The sequence below is a fragment of the Rhinatrema bivittatum genome, chromosome 6 (genome assembly GCF_901001135.1).
Source record: "Rhinatrema bivittatum chromosome 6, aRhiBiv1.1, whole genome shotgun sequence".
NCBI lineage: Eukaryota > Metazoa > Chordata > Amphibia > Gymnophiona > Rhinatrematidae > Rhinatrema > Rhinatrema bivittatum.
The window spans coordinates 6,706,398-6,726,951 of NC_042620.1; the positions used below are offsets into that span (position 1 = coordinate 6,706,398).

Genomic DNA, 20,554 nt, shown 5'->3' on the forward strand with positions numbered 1-20,554 from the left:
CAATCTTCTCTTCACCCCACAACACGGCTTCAGAAAAAATCGAGGCACAGAATCCCTCCTCTCCTCGTTGACAGATTATATCTTAATGGGCCTTGACAAAGGAAACTCATTCCTATTGATCCTGTTAGACCTCTCAGCAGCGTTCGACACGGTCAACCACGCCATCCTCCTAAACCAACTCTCGTCTATAGGAATCAGCGGCACCGTCCTATCCTGGTTCAAAACGTTTCTCAATAACAGAGGTTACAAAGTTAAAATCCAAAACAAGGAATCCTCTAGATTTGACTCTGTCATAGGAGTCCCTCAAGGTTCTTCATTATCTCCGACCCTATTTAATATCTATCTTCTTCCTCTCTGCCAACTTCTCACCAACCTCAATCTAAAGTACTTCCTTTATGCAGACGATATCCAAATCATCATCCCCATCAAAGATACATACTCTGAAACTCTTGACTACTGGGAATCATGCCACCTGAAAATCAAACAACTACTAAACAACCTACACCTCATCTTAAACTCTTCTAAGACAGAAATCCTTCTCATTTCTCCGGAAACCAACATCTCCAACACTACTCTTCCCACCAACCTACCTACCACACAAGTTCGAGACTTAGGAGTGATAATAGACAACCGGCTAAACTTCAAGGCCCATATCAACAAAACAACCAAAGACTGCTTCTATAAACTCCAGGTTCTGAAGAGGATAAGACCTCTTTTCCATGCCCAAGACTTCAGAACGATCATCCAAGCAGTCATTTTCGCAAAATTAGACTACTGCAATTCCCTATTGCTAGGTCTGCCCTCTTCCTACTCCAAACCACTACAGATGGTTCAAAACTCAGCAGCTCGATTACTAACAGGCGCAAGAAAGAGAGACCACATATCCCCCATTCTGAAAGAGTTACATTGGCTACCCGTCCACTTCCGTATCATGTACAAAGCCATTTGTGTCATCTTCAAAACTATTCATCAACGCATCTCCCTCGATCTACAAATCCCCCTCCAAGCATACAACTCGACAAGACCTACCAGAAATGTCTACCGAGGCGCCCTCAAAGTTCCCCCTGCGAAAATGACCAAACACATCACTCTAAGAGATCGTGCCACCTCCACTGCTGGCCCTTCTCTGTGGAATTCCATTCCCACAGATCTCAGACTGGAACCCCGCCTCTTAACTTTTAGGAAAGGACTTAAGACTTGGTTATTCAAGCAAGCTTTCCCAGACACAATCTAATATCACGTTATAGATACAAACCAAGGACTTCAAATATTCAGCCATTAATCATGCCATTTTTACATAGCATTTAATTTATTTGTATACCGTTTAACCGTTTATTCTTTCCTATCTCTTCCTTCTTATCCAAGTTCTGCTACCCTTGTTATTTGTAACTGCTCCTTCGATCACCACAGTTCTAGTTGTTGTATTTTATGCACTCCCTTTCCATGTAAACCAGCAAGATATGTGCTCATGATTGCCGGTATATAAAAACCTTAAATAAATAAATAAATAAAATAAATAAGGTCTCTCTCATCTCCTTATATCATTGCCCATCCTTCCTCTGTACCCTTCAGAAACATGAAATCTGGCGACACATGAGGACCTCAAGGTCTCTCTCATCTCCTTATATCATTGCCCATCCTTCCTCTGTACCCTTCAGAAACATGAAATCTGGCGACACATGAGGACCTCAAGGTCTCTCTCATCTCCTTATATCATTGCCCATCCTTCCTCTGTACCCTTCAGAAACATGAAATCTGGCGACACATGAGGACCTCAAGGTCTCTCTCATCTCCTTATATCATTGCCCATCCTTCCTCTGTACCCTTCAGAAACATGAAATCTGGCGACACATGAGGACCTCAAGGTCTCTCTCATCTCCTTATATCATTGCCCATCCTTCCTCTGTACCCTTCAGAAACATGAAATCTGGCGACACATGAGGACCTCAAGGTCTCTCTCATCTCCTTATATCATTGCCCATCCTTCCTCTGTACCCTTCAGAAACATGAAATCTGGCGACACATGAGGACCTCAAGGTCTCTCTCATCTCCTTATATCATTGCCCATCCTTCCTCTGTACCCTTCAGAAACATGAAATCTGGCGACACATGAGGACCTCAAGGTCTCTCTCATCTCCTTATATCATTGCCCATCCTTCCTCTGTACCCTTCAGAAACATGAAATCTGGCGACACATGAGGACCTCAAGGTCTCTCTCATCTCCTTATATCATTGCCCATCCTTCCTCTGTACCCTTCAGAAACATGAAATCTGGCGACACATGAGGACCTCAAGGTCTCTCTCATCTCCTTATATCATTGCCCATCCTTCCTCTGTACCCTTCAGAAACATGAAATCTGGCGACACATGAGGACCTCAAGGTCTCTCTCATCTCCTTATATCATTGCCCATCCTTCCTCTGTACCCTTCAGAAACATGAAATCTGGCGACACATGAGGACCTCAAGGTCTCTCTCATCTCCTTATATCATTGCCCATCCTTCCTCTGTACCCTTCAGAAACATGAAATCTGGCGACACATGAGGACCTCAAGGTCTCTCTCATCTCCTTATATCATTGCCCATCCTTCCTCTGTACCCTTCAGAAACATGAAATCTGGCGACACATGAGGACCTCAAGGTCTCTCTCATCTCCTTATATCATTGCCCATCCTTCCTCTGTACCCTTCAGAAACATGAAATCTGGCGACACATGAGGACCTCAAGGTCTCTCTCATCTCCTTATATCATTGCCCATTCTTCCTCTGTACCCTTCAGAAACATGAAATCTGGCGACACATGAGGACCTCAAGGTCTCTCTCATCTCCTTATATCATTGCCCATCCTTCCTCTGTACCCTTCAGAAACATGAAATCTGGCGACACATGAGGACCTCAAGGTCTCTCTCATCTCCTTATATCATTGCCCATCCTTCCTCTGTACCCTTCAGAAACATGAAATCTGGCGACACATGAGGACCTCAAGGTCTCTCTCATCTTCTTATATCATTGCCCATCCTTCCTCTGTACCCTTCAGAAACATGAAATCTGGCGACACATGAGGACCTCAAGGTCTCTCTCATCTCCTTATATCATTGCCCATCCTTCCTCTGTACCCTTCAGAAACATGAAATCTGGCGACACATGAGGACCTCAAGGTCTCTCTCATCTCCTTATATCATTGCCCATCCTTCCTCTGTACCCTTCAGAAACATGAAATCTGGCGACACATGAGGACCTCAAGGTCTCTCTCATCTCCTTATATCATTGCCCATCCTTCCTCTGTACCCTTCAGAAACATGAAATCTGGCGACACATGAGGACCTCAAGGTCTCTCTCATCTCCTTATATCATTGCCCATCCTTCCTCTGTACCCTTCAGAAACATGAAATCTGGCGACACATGAGGACCTCAAGGTCTCTCTCATCTCCTTATATCATTGCCCATCCTTCCTCTGTACCCTTCAGAAACATGAAATCTGGCGACACATGAGGACCTCAAGGTCTCTCTCATCTCCTTATATCATTGCCCATCCTTCCTCTGTACCCTTCAGAAACATGAAATCTGGCGACACATGAGGACCTCAAGGTCTCTCTCATCTCCTTATATCATTGCCCATCCTTCCTCTGTACCCTTCAGAAACATGAAATCTGGCGACACATGAGGCCCTCAAGGTCTCTCTCATCTCCTTATATCATTGCCCATCCTTCCTCTGTACCCTTCAGAAACATGAAATCTGGCGACACATGAGGACTTCAAGGTCTCTCTCATCTCCTTATATCATTGCCCATCCTTCCTCTGTACCCTTCAGAAACATGAAATCTGGCGACACATGAGGACCTCAAGGTCTCTCTCATCTCCTTATATCATTGCCCATCCTTCCTCTGTACCCTTCAGAAACATGAAATCTGGCGACACATGAGGACCTCAAGGTCTGCCCAGATCCATTCCAGCAGCAGTGCCATGACCTCCATTCATCTTTGGCTTTCCCCTCATTTCTTCATAACCAGGAGGTAATAGTGAAAGGAGTTACTATCATAGCAATTTTATAAACCATTTACCCACGTAAATTGCATTTACATGTGTAAAACCCAATTTTAAGTGTGTAAATCCTTTTCAAAATCAGGCCTGTAGTGTGGCTGCCGGGTTAATGCCCTTCAATGCACAGAAATAAAATTTAACAAATAAAATCAACACATATGTATATAAGGAGATATCTTTTATTATACTAACAAAGTCCGAGGTTTCCCATCACATTATGAGCCATAAAATTATAGGATCTGATATTCAAAGCGCGTTCACAGCTATTTAGCTGGATAAGCGAGACTTATGTGGCTAAGTAGCAGCCACTGAATATTCTCCCATGTTCAGTGTCTGCCGCATAGTTGGATAAGGCCCTGATATGTCTAAAAGTTACCTGCATAAGCTGTGAGCAGATCAGGGTGGAGCGAGCAAGCCGTACAACGTATGCGTCTAATTCCCGACACTTGGACTTAGCCACATAAGTTGTACGACTAAGCAAGACGAGCCACAGAGCAGGTCTACCCTTAGCTGGTTAGACTTCTCCCACTAAGCGCTCAGTTACACGCTCATAGTCAGTGGCATAGCCGTGCTGCTGAATATACATCCTAGCGTGGAAGGATACGTTCTAACCGGCTAAGTTACTTACATGGCCAGCTTTGAATATCTACCCTTAGCTGGTTAGACTTCTTCCGCTAAGCGCTCAGTTACACGCTCATAGTCAGTGGCATAGCCGTGCTGCTGAATATACATCCTAGCATGGAAGGATACGTTCTAACCGGCTAACTTACTTACACGGCCAGCTTTGAATATCTACCCTTAGCTGGTTAGACTTCTTCTGCTAAGCGCTCAGTTACAGGCGCATAGTCAGTGGCATAGCCGTGCTGCTGAATATACATCCTAGCGTGGAAGGATACGTTCTAACCGGCTAAGTTACTTACACGGCCAGCTTTGAATATCTACCCTTAGCTGGTTAGACTTCTTCCGCTAAGCGCTCAGTTACATGCGCATAGTCAGTGGCATAGCCGTGCTGCTGAATATACATCCTAGCATGGAAGGATACGTTCTAACCGGCTAAGTTCTTACACGGCCAGCTTTGAATATCTACCCTTAGCTGGTTAGACTTCTCCCGCTAAGCGCTCAGTTACACGCGCATAGTCAGTGGCATAGCCGTGCTGCTGAATATACATCCTAGCGTGGAAGGATACGTTCTAACCGGCTAAGTTACTTACAAGGCCAGCTTTGAATATCGACCCTTAGCTGGTTAGTCTTCTCCCGCTAAGCGCTCAGTTACACGTGCGTAAGTCAGTGGCATAGCCGTCCTGCTGAATATACATCCTAGCATGGAAGGATACGTTCTAACCGGCTAAGTTACTTACACGGCCAGCTTTGAATATCTCCCCTTAGCTGGTTAGACTTCTCCCGCTAAGCGCTCAGTTACAGGCGCATAGTCAGTGGCATAGCCGTGCTGCTGAATATACATCCTAGCATGGAAGGATACGTTCTAACCGGCTAAGTTACTTACACGGCCAGCTTTGAATATCTCCCCTTAGCTGGTTAGTCTTCTCCCGCTAAGCGCTCAGTTACACGCGCATAGTCAGTGGCATAGCCGTGCTGCTGAATATACATCCTAGCGTGGAAGGATACGTTCTAACCGGCTAAGTTACTTACACGGCCAGCTTTGAATATCTACCCTTAGCTGGTTAGACTTCTCCCGCTAAGCGCTCAGTTACACGCGCGAGTGTCAGTGGCATAGTCGTGCTGCTGAATATACATCCTAGCATGGAAAGATATGTTCTAACCGGCTAAGTTACTTACACGGCCAGCTTTGAATATCGACCCTTAGCTGGTTAGACTTCTCCCGCTAAGCGCTCAGTTACACGCACATAGTCAGTGGCATAGCCTTGCTGCTGAATATACATCCTAGCGTGGAAGGATACGTTCTAACCGGCTAAGTTACTTACACGGTCAGCTTTGAATATCTACCCTTAGCTGGTTAGACTTCTCCCGCTAAGCGCTCAGTTACACGCGCATAGTCAGTGGCATAGCCGTGCTGCTGAATATACATCCTAGCGTGGAAGGATACGTTCTAACTGGCTAAGTTACTTACACGGCCAGCTTTGAATATCTACCCTTAGCTGGTTAGACTTCTCCCGCTAAGCGCTCAGTTACACGCGCATAGTCAGTGGCATAGCCGTGCTGCTGAATATACATCCTAGCATGGAAGGATAAGTTCTAACTGGCTAAGTTACTTACACGGCCAGCTTTGAATATCTCCCCTTAGCTGGTTAGACTTCTCCCGCTAAGCGCTCAGTTACAGGCGCATAGTCAGTGGCACAGCCGTGCTGCTGAATATACATCCTAGCATGGACGGATACGTTCTAACCGGCTAAGTTACTTACACGGCCAGCTTTGAATATCTACCCTTAGCTGGTTAGACTTCTCCTGCTAAGCGCTCAGTTACACGCGCATAGTCAGTGGCATAGCCGTGCTGCTGAATATACATCCTAGCGTGGAAGGATACGTTCTAACCGGCTAAGTTACTTACACGGCCAGCTTTGAATATCTCCCCTTAGCTGGTTAGACTTCTCCCGCTAAGCGCCCAGTTACACGCGCATAGTCAGTGGCATAGCCGTGCTGCTGAATATACATCCTAGCATGGAAGGATAAGTTCTAACCGGCTAAGTTACTTACACAGCCAGCTTTGAATATCTCCCCTTAGCTGGTTAGACTTCTCCCGCTAAGCGCTCAGTTACACGCTCATAGTCAGTGCCATAGCCGTGCTGCTGAATATACATCCTAGCGTGGAAGGATACGTTCTAACCGGGTAAGTTACTTACACGGCCAGCTTTGAATATCTCCCCTTAGCTGGTTAGACTTCTCCCGCTAAGCGCTCAGTTACAGGCGCATAGTCAGTGGCATAGCCGTGCTGCTGAATATACATCCTAGCATGGACGGATACGTTCTAACCGGCTAAGTTACTTACACTGCCAGCTTTGAATATCTACCCTTAGCTGGTTAGACTTCTCCCGCTAAGCGCTCAGTTACACGCGGATAGTCAGTGGCATAGCCGTGCTGCTGAATATACATCCTAGCGTGGAAGGATACGTTCTAACTGGCTAAGTTACTTACACGGCCAGCTTTGAATATCTACCCTTAGCTGGTTAGTCTTCTCCCGCTAAGCGCTCAGTTACACGCTCATAGTCAGTGGCATAGCCGTGCTGCTGAATATACATCCTAGCGTGGAAGGATACGTTCTAACCGGCTAAGTTACTTACACGGCCAGCTTTGAATATCTACCCTTAGCTGGTTAGACTTCTCCCGCTAAGCGCTCAGTTACACGCTCATAGTCAGTGGCATAGCCGTGCTGCTGAATATACATCCTAGCGTGGAAGGATACGTTCTAACCGGCTAAGTTACTTACACGGCCAGCTTTGAATATCGACCCTTAGCTGGTTAGACTTCTCCCGCTAAGCGCTCAGTTACAGGCGCATAGTCAGTGGCATAGCCGTGCTGCTGAATATACATCCTAGCATGGAAGGATACGTTCTAAACGGCTAAGTTACTTACACGGCCAGCTTTGAATATCTACCCTTAGCTGGTTAGACTTCTCCCGCTAAGCGCTCAGTTACATGCTCATAGTCAGTGGCAGAGCCGTGCTGCTGAATATACATCCTAGCGTGGAAGGATACGTTCTAACCGGCTAAGTTACTTACACGGCCAGCTTTGAATATCGACCCTTAGCTGGTTAGACTTCTCCCGCTAAGCGCTCAGTTACATGCTCATAGTCAGTGGCAGAGCCGTGCTGCTGAATATACATCCTAGCGTGGAAGGATACGTTCTAACCGGCTAAGTTACTTACACGGCCAGCTTTGAATATCGACCCTTAGCTGGTTAGACTTCTCCCGCTAAGCGCTCAGTTACAGGCGCATAGTCAGTGGCATGGCCGTGCTGCTGAATATACATCCTAGCGTGGAAGGATACGTTCTAACCGGCTAAGTTACTTACACGGCCAGCTTTGAATATCTACCCTTAGCTGGTTAGACTTCTCCCGCTAAGCGCTCAGTTACACGCGCATAGTCAGTGGCATAGCCGTGCTGCTGAATATACATCCTAGCATGGAAGGATACGTTCTAACCGGCTAAGTTACTTACACGGCCAGCTTTGAATATCTACCCTTAGCTGGTTAGACTTCTCCCGCTAAGCGCTCAGTTACACGCGCGAGTGTCAGTGGCATAGTCGTGCTGCTGAATATACATCCTAGCATGGAAAGATATGTTCTAACCGGCTAAGTTACTTACACGGCCAGCTTTGAATATCGACCCTTAGCTGGTTAGACTTCTCCCGCTAAGCGCTCAGTTACACGCACATAGTCAGTGGCATAGCCTTGCTGCTGAATATACATCCTAGCGTGGAAGGATACGTTCTAACCGGCTAAGTTACTTACACGGTCAGCTTTGAATATCTACCCTTAGCTGGTTAGACTTCTCCCGCTAAGCGCTCAGTTACACGCGCATAGTCAGTGGCATAGCCGTGCTGCTGAATATACATCCTAGCGTGGAAGGATACGTTCTAACTGGCTAAGTTACTTACACGGCCAGCTTTGAATATCTACCCTTAGCTGGTTAGACTTCTCCCGCTAAGCGCTCAGTTACACGCGCATAGTCAGTGGCATAGCCGTGCTGCTGAATATACATCCTAGCATGGAAGGATAAGTTCTAACCGGCTAAGTTACTTACACGGCCAGCTTTGAATATCTCCCCTTAGCTGGTTAGACTTCTCCCGCTAAGCGCTCAGTTACAGGCGCATAGTCAGTGGCACAGCCGTGCTGCTGAATATACATCCTAGCATGGACGGATACGTTCTAACCGGCTAAGTTACTTACACGGCCAGCTTTGAATATCGACCCTTAGCTGGTTAGACTTATCCTGCTAAGCGCTCAGTTACAGGCGCATAGTCAGTGGCATAGCCGTGCTGCTGAATATACATCCTAGCGTGGACGGATACGTTCTAACCGGCTAAGTTACTTACACGGCCAGTTTTGAATATCTACCCTTAGCTGGTTAGACTTCTCCTGCTAAGCGCTCAGTTACACGCGCATAGTCAGTGGCATAGCCGTGCTGCTGAATATACATCCTAGCATGGAAGGATACGTTCTAACCGGCTAAGTTACTTACACGGCCAGCTTTGAATATCTCCCCTTAGCTGGTTAGACTTCTCCCGCTAAGCGCCCAGTTACACGCGCATAGTCAGTGGCATAGCCGTGCTGCTGAATATACATCCTAGCATGGAAGGATAAGTTCTAACCGGCTAAGTTACTTACACGGCCAGCTTTGAATATCTCCCCTTAGCTGGTTAGACTTCTCCCGCTAAGCGCTCAGTTACACGCTGATAGTCAGTGGCATAGCCGTGCTGCTGAATATACATCCTAGCGTTGAAGGATACGTTCTAACCGGCTAAGTTTCTTACACGGCCAGCTTTGAATATCTACCCTTAGCTGGTTAGACTTCTCCCGCTAAGCGCTCAGTTACAGGCGCATAGTCAGTGGCATAGCCGTGCTGCTGAATATACATCCTAGCATGGACGGATACGTTCTAACTGGCTAAGTTACTTACACGGCCAGCTTTGAATATCGACCCTTAGCTGGTTAGACTTCTCCCGCTAAGCGCTCAGTTACAGGCGCATAGTCAGTGGCATAGCCGTGCTGCTGAATATACATCCTAGCATGGAAGGATACGTTCTAACCGGCTAAGTTACTTACACGGCCAGCTTTGAATATCTCCCCTTAGCTGGTTAGACTTCTCCCGCTAAGCGCTCAGTTACAGGCGCATAGTCAGTGGCACAGCCGTGCTGCTGAATATACATCCTAGCATGGACGGATACGTTCTAACCGGCTAAGTTACTTACACGGCCAGCTTTGAATATCGACCCTTAGCTGGTTAGACTTCTCCCGCTAAGCGCTCAGTTACAGGCGCATAGTCAGTGGCATAGCCGTGCTGCTGAATATACATCCTAGCATGGAAGGATACGTTCTAACCGGCTAAGTTCTTACACGGCCAGCTTTGAATATCTCCCCTTAGCTGGTTAGACTTCTCCCGCTAAGCGCTCAGTTACACGCGCATAGTCAGTGGCATAGCCGTGCTGCTGAATATACATCCTAGCATGGAAGGATACGTTCTAACTGGCTAAGTTACTTACACGGCCAGCTTTGAATATCTCCCCTTAGCTGGTTAGACTTCTCCTGCTAAGCGCTCAGTTACACGCGCGAGTGTCAGTGGCATAGCCGTGCTGCTGAATATACATCCTAGCATGGAAGGATACATTCTATATATATGTATATTTAGCAGCAGCGGCCTCCCGTCCCCTTCCCCAAGCCAGCCTGCTATTTATAACCGGATCTATTTGCATTGCTGCCTGCTACAGGAGAAACCTCACCGTAAATCAGAGCCCTGCAGACAAGCAACAAGTGCCTAAAAGCAGGGCGTCCCAACCTGTCAAGCTCAAGGCCCCCCTGAATTAACAAAAGTGTCTTGTGGCACAGCAGCCTCCACGGCTCGGGCAGTGAGACATGGAGAGGATTCATGTGATCAAAAGAAGCACTGAAACCCCATCAGGCTCGGGTCCAGATTTTTAAAGGAAATGGGAGGGAGCTGGAAACTGACGTGAGCTTGTGACAATGGAGCAGCTCCCTCCTTATAACAGGGCAGGCCAAGGCACCTGGGGAAAAGGAGGAGCTGGTGTGGTGTGAGCGGCCTGAAGTGCCACACACTCCACTCGGACCGAGTCACAGCCTGGGGACAGGGCAGAGGGAGGGGGAGACGAGGAGGTGCCCTGCGCACGCTGCGGCTATAGGAAGAAGAGGCGAGCAGGATTGCACAGAAAGTGGCCCCTAGGTGTGTAAGCGCCAGCTGGGAGCACGGCCCAGGAGTGCGGCTGGATCTGAACAGCAGGTAGGGGGGACTCTCCCACGGCACAAAGTGGCCTAAAGCATGGAGACAGCCAAACCCGCCACCCAGACTCAGAATGGCTCCGAGGAGAGAAAGTCCGGTCTGACCAGCACCAGAACCCGGGCCCAGAATCAGTAACTCTTACACCAGCAACACACACACAACTGTAAGGTCAAGAGAGGAGGAAAGGGAGAAGCAAGCACATGAAATAAATACACAGACAGACAGACAGACAGGCGCTTCCTACCGTGACTCTGCTTTCTGCAGGAGCGGAAAACTTCGCTTCCATAGGAGCAGCACAAGAAAGAAAGATCAAAAAACTGTTAAGGGAGCAGATGGCACCGGGGTAATTGAAACGGGCCAAACAGGGAACCCACACTCAAGAGACCTGCCTGAGTGTGAGAGGGAGCCTGCACTCAAGAGACCTGCCTGAGTGTGAGAGGGAGCCTGCACTCAAGAGGCCTGCCTGAGTGTGAGAGAGAGCCTGCACTCACAGACCTGCCTGAGTGTGAGAGGGAGCCTGCACTCAAGAGGCCTGCCTGAGTGTGAGAGAGAGCCTGCACTCACAGACCTGCCTGAGTGTGAGAGAGAGCCTGCACTCACAGACCTGCCTGAGTGTGAGAGGGAGCCCACACTCAAGAGGCCTGCCTGAGTGTGAGAGAGAGCCTGCACTCATAGACCTGACTGAGTGTGAGAGAGAGCCTGCACTCAAGAGACCTGCCTGAGTGTGAGAGGGAGCCTGCACTCAAGAGACCTGCCTGAGTGTGAGAGGGAGCCTGCACTCACAGACCTGCCTGAGTGTGAGAGGGAGCCTGCACTCAAGAGACCTGCCTGAGTGTGAGCGGGAGCCTGCACTCAAGAGACCTGCCTGAGTGTGAGAGGGAGCCTGCACTCACAGACCTGCCTGAGTGTGAGAGGGAGCCTGCACTCACAGAGGCTGCCTGCATTATTTTCCTGCACTCTGATTCCCCTCCCCCGCCCCCAACGCTGGTGTCAGAGAGACAGTGCATGGGAGAGACTGCCTGCATTATTTCCCTGCACTCTGATCCCCCTCCCCCGCCCCCAACGCTGGTGTCAGAGAGACAGTGCATGGGAGAGACTGCCTGCATTATTTTCCTGCACTCTGATCCCCCTCTCCCGCCCCCAACGCTGGTGTCAGAGAGACAGTGCATGGGAGAGGCTGCCTGCATTATTTTCCTGCACTCTGATCCCCTCCCCCGCCCCCAACGCTGGTGTCAGAGAGACAGTGCATGGGAGAGACTGCCTGCATTATTTTCCTGCACTCTGATCCCCCTCCCCCGCCCCCAACGCTGGTGTCAGAGAGACAGTGCATGGGAGAGACTGCCTGCATTATTTTCCTGCACTCTGATCCCCCTCCCCCGCCCCCAACGCTGGAGTCAGAGAGACAGTGCATGGGAGAGGCTGCCTGCATTATTTTGTGCTTGGCCAGCTGAAGCCCTGCATGGTCTCTCCTTCCATAGACGCGGACGCCAGGGAGGCAATAGAGGAAATGGAATCAGATGTTCTTATTCTGTAACAACGAGGAGGGATATTGGGGTAGAGCTGACATTCCCAGGGTGGGAGAAGGGGTAACGGGACAGTGAATGCAACGCACCAGAAGCCAAACGCCCAAAGGACTTCCGTGGGTGCCCTGCTTTCTGCAAACACAAAAAGAGGAGGTTAAAAGATGGCACAGTTCAGGAGCCAGGCGTAGACTGGAGCAGCAATGAAAGCCGACGAGACGCACACCAGCGCCTATAGAGCAGCCACAATCACCGCATTCATTCACTGATCCTTTCCATGACACACACCCAGACACAAACACACACACACTGATCCGTTCTGTGATCCTGTGCAACGACACAAACACCCAGACACACACACACACACACTGATCCGTTCTGTGATCCTGTGCAACGACACAAACACCCAGACACACACACACACACACACACACACACACACTGATCCGTTCTGTGGTCCTGTGCAACGACACAAACACCCAGACACACACACACACTGATCCGTTCTGTGGTCCTGTACAACGACACAAACACCCAGACACACACACACACACACTGATCCGTTCTGTGATCCTGTGCAACGACACAAACACCCAGAAACACACACACACTGATCCGTTCTCTGGTCCTGTGCAACCACACAAACACCCAGACACACACACACACACACTGATCCGTTCTGTGGTCCTGTACAACGACACAAACACCCAGACACACACACACACACACTGATCCGTTCTGTGATCCTGTGCAACGACACACACACCAGACACACAAACACTGATCCGTTCTGTGATCCTGTGCAACAACACAAACACCCAGACACACACACACACTGATCCGTTCTGTGATCCTGTGCAACGACACACACACCCAGACACACACACACACACACAGATTCGTTCTGTGATCCTGTACAACGACACAAACACCCAGACACACACACACACACACTGATCCGTTCTGTGATCCTGTGCAACGACACAAACACCCAGACACACACACACACACACTGATCAGTTCTGTGGTCCTGTACAACGACACAAACACCCAGAAACACACACACACTGATCCGTTCTGTGGTCCTGTGCAACCACACAAACACCCAGACACACACACACACACACTGATCCGTTCTGTGGTCCTGTACAACGACACAAACACCCAGACACACACACACACACACACACACTGATCCGTTCTGTGATCCTGTGCAACGACACACACACCAGACACACAAACACTGATCCGTTCTGTGATCCTGTGCAACGACACAAACACCCAGACACACACACACACACACAGATTCGTTCTGTGATCCTGTACAACGACACAAACACCCAGACACACACACACACACACTGATCCGTTCTGTGATCCTGTGCAACGACACAAACACCCAGACACACACACACACACACTGATCCGTTCCGTGGTCCTGTACAACGACACAAACACCCAGAAACACACACACACTGATCCGTTCTGTGGTCCTGTGCAACCACACAAACACCCAGACACACACACACACACACTGATCCGTTCTGTGGTCCTGTACAACGACACAAACACCCAGACACACACACACACACACACACACACACACACACTGATCCGTTCTGTGATCCTGTGCAACGACACACACACCAGACACACAAACACTGATCCGTTCTGTGATCCTGTGCAACGACACAAACACCCAGACACACACACACACTGATCCGTTCTGTGATCCTGTGCAACGACACAAACACCCAGACACACATAAACTGATCCGTTCTGTGATCCTGTGCAACGACACACGCACCCAGACACACATAAACTGATCCGTTCTGTGATCCTGTGCAACGACACACGCACCCAGACACACATAAACTGATCCGTTCTGTGATCCTGTGCAACGACACAAACACCCAGACACACAAACACTGATCCGTTCTGTGATCCTGTGCAACGACACAAACACCCAGACACACACACACACACACACACTGATCCGTTCTGTGATCCTGTGCAACGACACAAACACCCAGACACACACACACACACACTGATCCGTTCTGTGATCCTGTGCAACGACACACACACCCAGACACACATAAACTGATCCGTTCTGTGATCCTGTGCAACGACACACGCACCCAGACACATATAAACTGATCCGTTCTGTGATCCTGTGCAACGACACACACACCCAGACACACACACACACACACAGATCAGTTCCGTGATCCTGTGCAACGACACAAATACCCAGACACACACACACTGATCCGTTCTGTGATCCTGTGCAATGACACAAACACCCAGACACACACACACACACACACTGATCCGTTCTGTGATCCTGTGCAATGACACAAACACCCAGACACACACACACTGATCCGTTCTGTGATCCTGTGCAACGACACAAACACCCAGACACACACACACACACACACACACACACTGATCCGTTCTGTGGTCCTGTGCAACGACACAAACACCCAGACACACACACACTGATCCGTTCTGTGATCCTGTGCAATGACACAAACACCCAGACACACACACACACACACACACACTGATCTGTTCTGTGGTCCTGTGCAACGACACAAACACCCAGACACACACACACTGATCCGTTCTGTGATCCTATGCAATGACACAAACACCCAGACACACACACACACACACTGATCCGTTCTGTGATCCTGTGCAACGACACAAACACCCAGACACACACACACTGATCCGTTCTGTGATCCTGTGCAACAACACAAACACCCAGACACACAAACACTGATCCCTTCTGTGATCCTGTGCAACGACTCAAACACCCAGACACACACACACACTGATCCGTTCTGTGATCCTGTGCAACGACACACACACCCAGACACACAAACACTGATCCGTTCTGTGATCCTGTGCAACGACACAAACACCCAGACACACACACACACACACACACTGATCCGTTCTGTGATCCTGTGCAACGACACAAACACCCAGACACACATAAACTGATCCGTTCTGTGATCCTGTGCAACGACACACGCACCCAGACACACATAAACTGATCCGTTCTGTGATCCTGTGCAACGACACAAACACTCAGACACACACACTGATCCGTTCTGTGATCCTGTGCAACGACACAAACACCCAGACACACATAAACTGATCCGTTCTGTGATCCTGTGCAACGACACAAACACCCAGACACACATAAACTGATCCGTTCTGTGATCCTGTGCAACGACACACGCACCCAGACACACATAAACTGATCCGTTCTGTGATCCTGTGCAACGACACACGCACCCAGACACACACACACACACACACACACACACTGATCTGTTCTGTGGTCCTTTGCAACCACACAAACACCCAGACACACACACAATGATCCTATCAGAGATCCTGTGCAGTGACACAAGCACCCAGACACACACACACTGATCCATTCTGTGATCCTGTGCAACGACACAAACATCCAGACACACACACACACTGATCCGTTCTGTGATCCTGTGCAACGACACAAACACCCAGACACACACACTCTGATCCGTTCTGTGATCCTGTGCAATGACACAAACACCCAGACACACACACACACACTGATCTGTTCTGTGGTCCTGTACAACGACACAAACACCCAGACACACACACTGATCCGTTCTTTGGTCCTGTACAACGACACAAACACCCAGACACACACACACACACACACACACACACACACTGATCCGTTCTGTGGTCCTGTACAACGACACAAACACCCAGACACACACACAATGATCCTATCAGAGATCCTGTGCAGTGACACAAACACCCAGACACACACACACACTGATCCGTTCTGTGATCCTGTGCAACGACACAAACATCCAGACACACACACACTGATCCGTTCTGTGATCCTGTGCAATGACATCCAGACACCCAGACACACACTGATCCGTTCTGTGATCCTGTGCAACGACACAAACACCCAGACACACACACTCTGATCCGTTCTGTGATCCTGTGCAACGACACAAACACCCATACACACACACACACACACACACTGATCTGTGATCCTGTGCAACGATACACACACCCAGGCACACACACACTGATCCATTCTGTGATCCTGTGCAATGACACAAACACCCAGACACACAAACACTGATCCGTTCTGTGATCCTGTGCAACGACACAAACACCCAGACACACACACTAATCCGTTCTGTGATCCTGTGCAACGACACAAACACCCAGACACACACACACTGATCCGTTCTGTGATCCTGTGCAACGACACAAACTCCCAGACACACACACACACACTGATCCGTTCTGTGGTCCTGTACAACGACACAAACACCCAGAAACACACACACACTGATCCGTTCTGTGGTCCTGTGCAACCACACAAACACCCAGACACACACACACACACACTGATCCGTTCTGTGGTCCTGTACAACGACACAAACACCCAGACACACACACACACACACACACACTGATCCGTTCTGTGATCCTGTGCAATGACACAAACACCCAGACACACACACACACTGATCCATTCTGTGATCCTGTGCAATGACACAAACACCCAGACACACTGATCCGTTCTGTGATCCTGGGCAACGACACAAACACCCAGACACACACACACACACTGATGCATTCTGTGATCCTGGGCAACGACACAAACACCCAGACACACACAAACACTGATCCGTTCTGTGATCCTGTGCAATGACACAAACACCCAGACACACTCACACTGATCCGTTCTGTGATCCTGTGCATGACACAAACACCCAGACACACACACACACACACACACACTGATCCGTTCTGTGGTCCTGTGCAATGACACAAACAACCAGACACACACACACTGATCCTTTCAGAGATCCTGTGCAACGACACAAACACCCAGACACACACACACTGATCCGTTCTGTGATCCTGTGCAACGACACAAACTCCCAGACACACACACACACACTGATCCGTTCTGTGGTCCTGTACAACGACACAAACACCCAGAAACACACACACACTGATCCGTTCTGTGGTCCTGTGCAACCACACAAACACCCAGACACACACACACACACACTGATCCGTTCTGTGGTCCTGTACAACGACACAAACACCCAGACACACACACACACACACACACACACACTGATCCGTTCTGTGATCCTGTGCAACGACACACACACCAGACACACAAACACTGATCCGTTCTGTGATCCTGTGCAACGACACAAACACCCAGACACACACACACACTGATCCGTTCTGTGATCCTGTGCAACGACACAAACACCCAGACACACACACACACACACACAGATTCGTTCTGTGATCCTGTACAACGACACAAACACCCAGACACACACACACACACACTGATCCGTTCTGTGATCCTGTGCAACGACACAAACACCCAGACACACACACACACACACACACACACACACACACACACTGATCCGTTCTGTGATCCTGTGCAACGACACACACACCAGACACACAAACACTGATCCGTTCTGTGATCCTGTGCAACGACACAAACACCCAGACACACACACACACTGATCCGTTCTGTGATCCTGTGCAACGACACACACACCCAGACACACAAACACTGATCCGTTCTGTGATCCTGTGCAACGACACAAACACCCAGACACACACACACACACACACACTGATCCGTTCTGTGATCCTGTGCAACGACACAAACACCCAGACACACATAAACTGATCCGTTCTGTGATCCTGTGCAACGACACACGCACCCAGACACACATAAACTGATCCGTTCTGTGATCCTGTGCAACGACACATGCACCCAGACACACATAAACTGATCCGTTCTGTGATCCTGTGCAACGACACAAACACCCAGACACACAAACACTGATCCGTTCTGTGATCCTGTGCAACGACACAAACACCCAGACACACACACACACACTGATCCGTTCTGTGATCCTGTGCAACGACACAAACACCCAGACACACACACACACACACTGATCCGTTCTGTGATCCTGTGCAACGACACACACACCCAGACACACATAAACTGATCCGTTCTGTGATCCTGTGCAACGACACACGCACCCAGACACATATAAACTGATCCGTTCTGTGATCCTGTGCAACGACACACACACCCAGACACACACACACACACACAGATCAGTTCCGTGATCCTGTGCAACGACACAAATACCCAGACACACACACACTGATCCGTTCTGTGATCCTGTGCAATGACACAAACACCCAGACACACACACACACACACACTGATCCGTTCTGTGATCCTGTGCAATGACACAAACACCCAGACACACACACACTGATCCGTTCTGTGATCCTGTGCAACGACACAAACACCCAGACACACACACACACACACACACACACTGATCCGTTCTGTGGTCCTGTGCAACGACACAAACACCCAGACACACACACACTGATCCGTTCTGTGATCCTGTGCAATGACACAAACACCCAGACACACACACACACACACACACACACTGATCTGTTCTGTGGTCCTGTGCAACGACACAAACACCCAGACACACACACACTGATCCGTTCTGTGATCCTATGCAATGACACAAACACCCAGACACACACACACACACACTGATCCGTTCTGTGATCCTGTGCAACGACACAAACACCCAGACACACACACACTGATCCGTTCTGTGATCCTGTGCAACAACACAAACACCCAGACACACAAACACTGATCCCTTCTGTGATCCTGTGCAACGACTCAAACACCCAGACACACACACACACTGATCCGTTCTGTGATCCTGTGCAACGACACACACACCCAGACACACAAACACTGATCCGTTCTGTGATCCTGTGCAACGACACAAACACCCAGACACACACACACACACACACACTGATCCGTTCTGTGATCCTGTGCAACGACACAAACACCCAGACACACATAAACTGATCCGTTCTGTGATCCTGTGCAACGACACACGCACCCAGACACACATAAACTGATCCGTTCTGTGATCCTGTGCAACGACACAAACACTCAGACACACACACTGATCCGTTCTGTGATCCTGTGCAACGACACAAACACCCAGACACACATAAACTGATCCGTTCTGTGATCCTGTGCAACGACACAAACACCCAGACACACATAAACTGATCCGTTCTGTGATCCTGTGCAACGACACACGCACCCAGACACACATAAACTGATCCGTTCTGTGATCCTGTGCAACGACACACGCACCCAGACACACATAAACTGATCCGTTCTGTGATCCTGTGCAACGACACACGCACCCAGACACACATAAACTGATCCGTTCTGTGATCCTGTGCAACGACACACACACCCAGACACACACACACACACACAGATCAGTTCCGTGATCGTGTGCAACGACACAAATACCCAGACACACACACACTGATCCGTTCTGTGATCCTGTGCAATGACACAAACACCCAGACACACACACACACACACACTGATCCGTTCTGTGATCCTGTGCAATGACACACACACTGATCCGTTCTGTGATCCTGTGCAACGACACAAACACCCAGACACACACACACTGATCTGTTCTGTGATCCTGTGCAACGACACAAACACCCAGACACACACACACACTGATACGTTCTGTGATCCTGTGCAACGACACAAACACCCAGACACACACACACTGATCCGTTCTGTGATCCTATGCAATGACACAAACACCCAGACACACACACACACACACACACACAGATCCGTTCTGTGGTCCTGTACAACGACACAAACACCCAGACACACACACACACACACACACACACACTGATCTGTTCTGTGGTCCTTTGCAACCACACAAACACCCAGACACACACACAATGATCCTATCAGAGATCCTGTGCAGTGACACAAGCACCCAGACACACACACACTGATCCATTCTGTGATCCTGTGCAACGACACAAACATCCAGACACACACACACACTGATCCGTTCTGTGATCCTGTGCAACGAC

General features: G+C 49.1%; 1 protein-coding gene across 1 annotated transcript in view; it reads right to left on the bottom strand.

Annotated features, from left to right (window-relative positions):
* Positions 1-20,554, bottom strand: part of SPEG (striated muscle enriched protein kinase) — a 497,600-nt gene that overhangs the window by 454,491 nt on the left and 22,555 nt on the right. Inside the window, exon 2 of the mRNA XM_029605011.1 lies at positions 12,580-12,622. Within this exon, the coding sequence (XP_029460871.1) occupies positions 12,580-12,622 (43 nt within the window). The remainder of the gene's footprint in view (positions 1-12,579; positions 12,623-20,554) is intronic.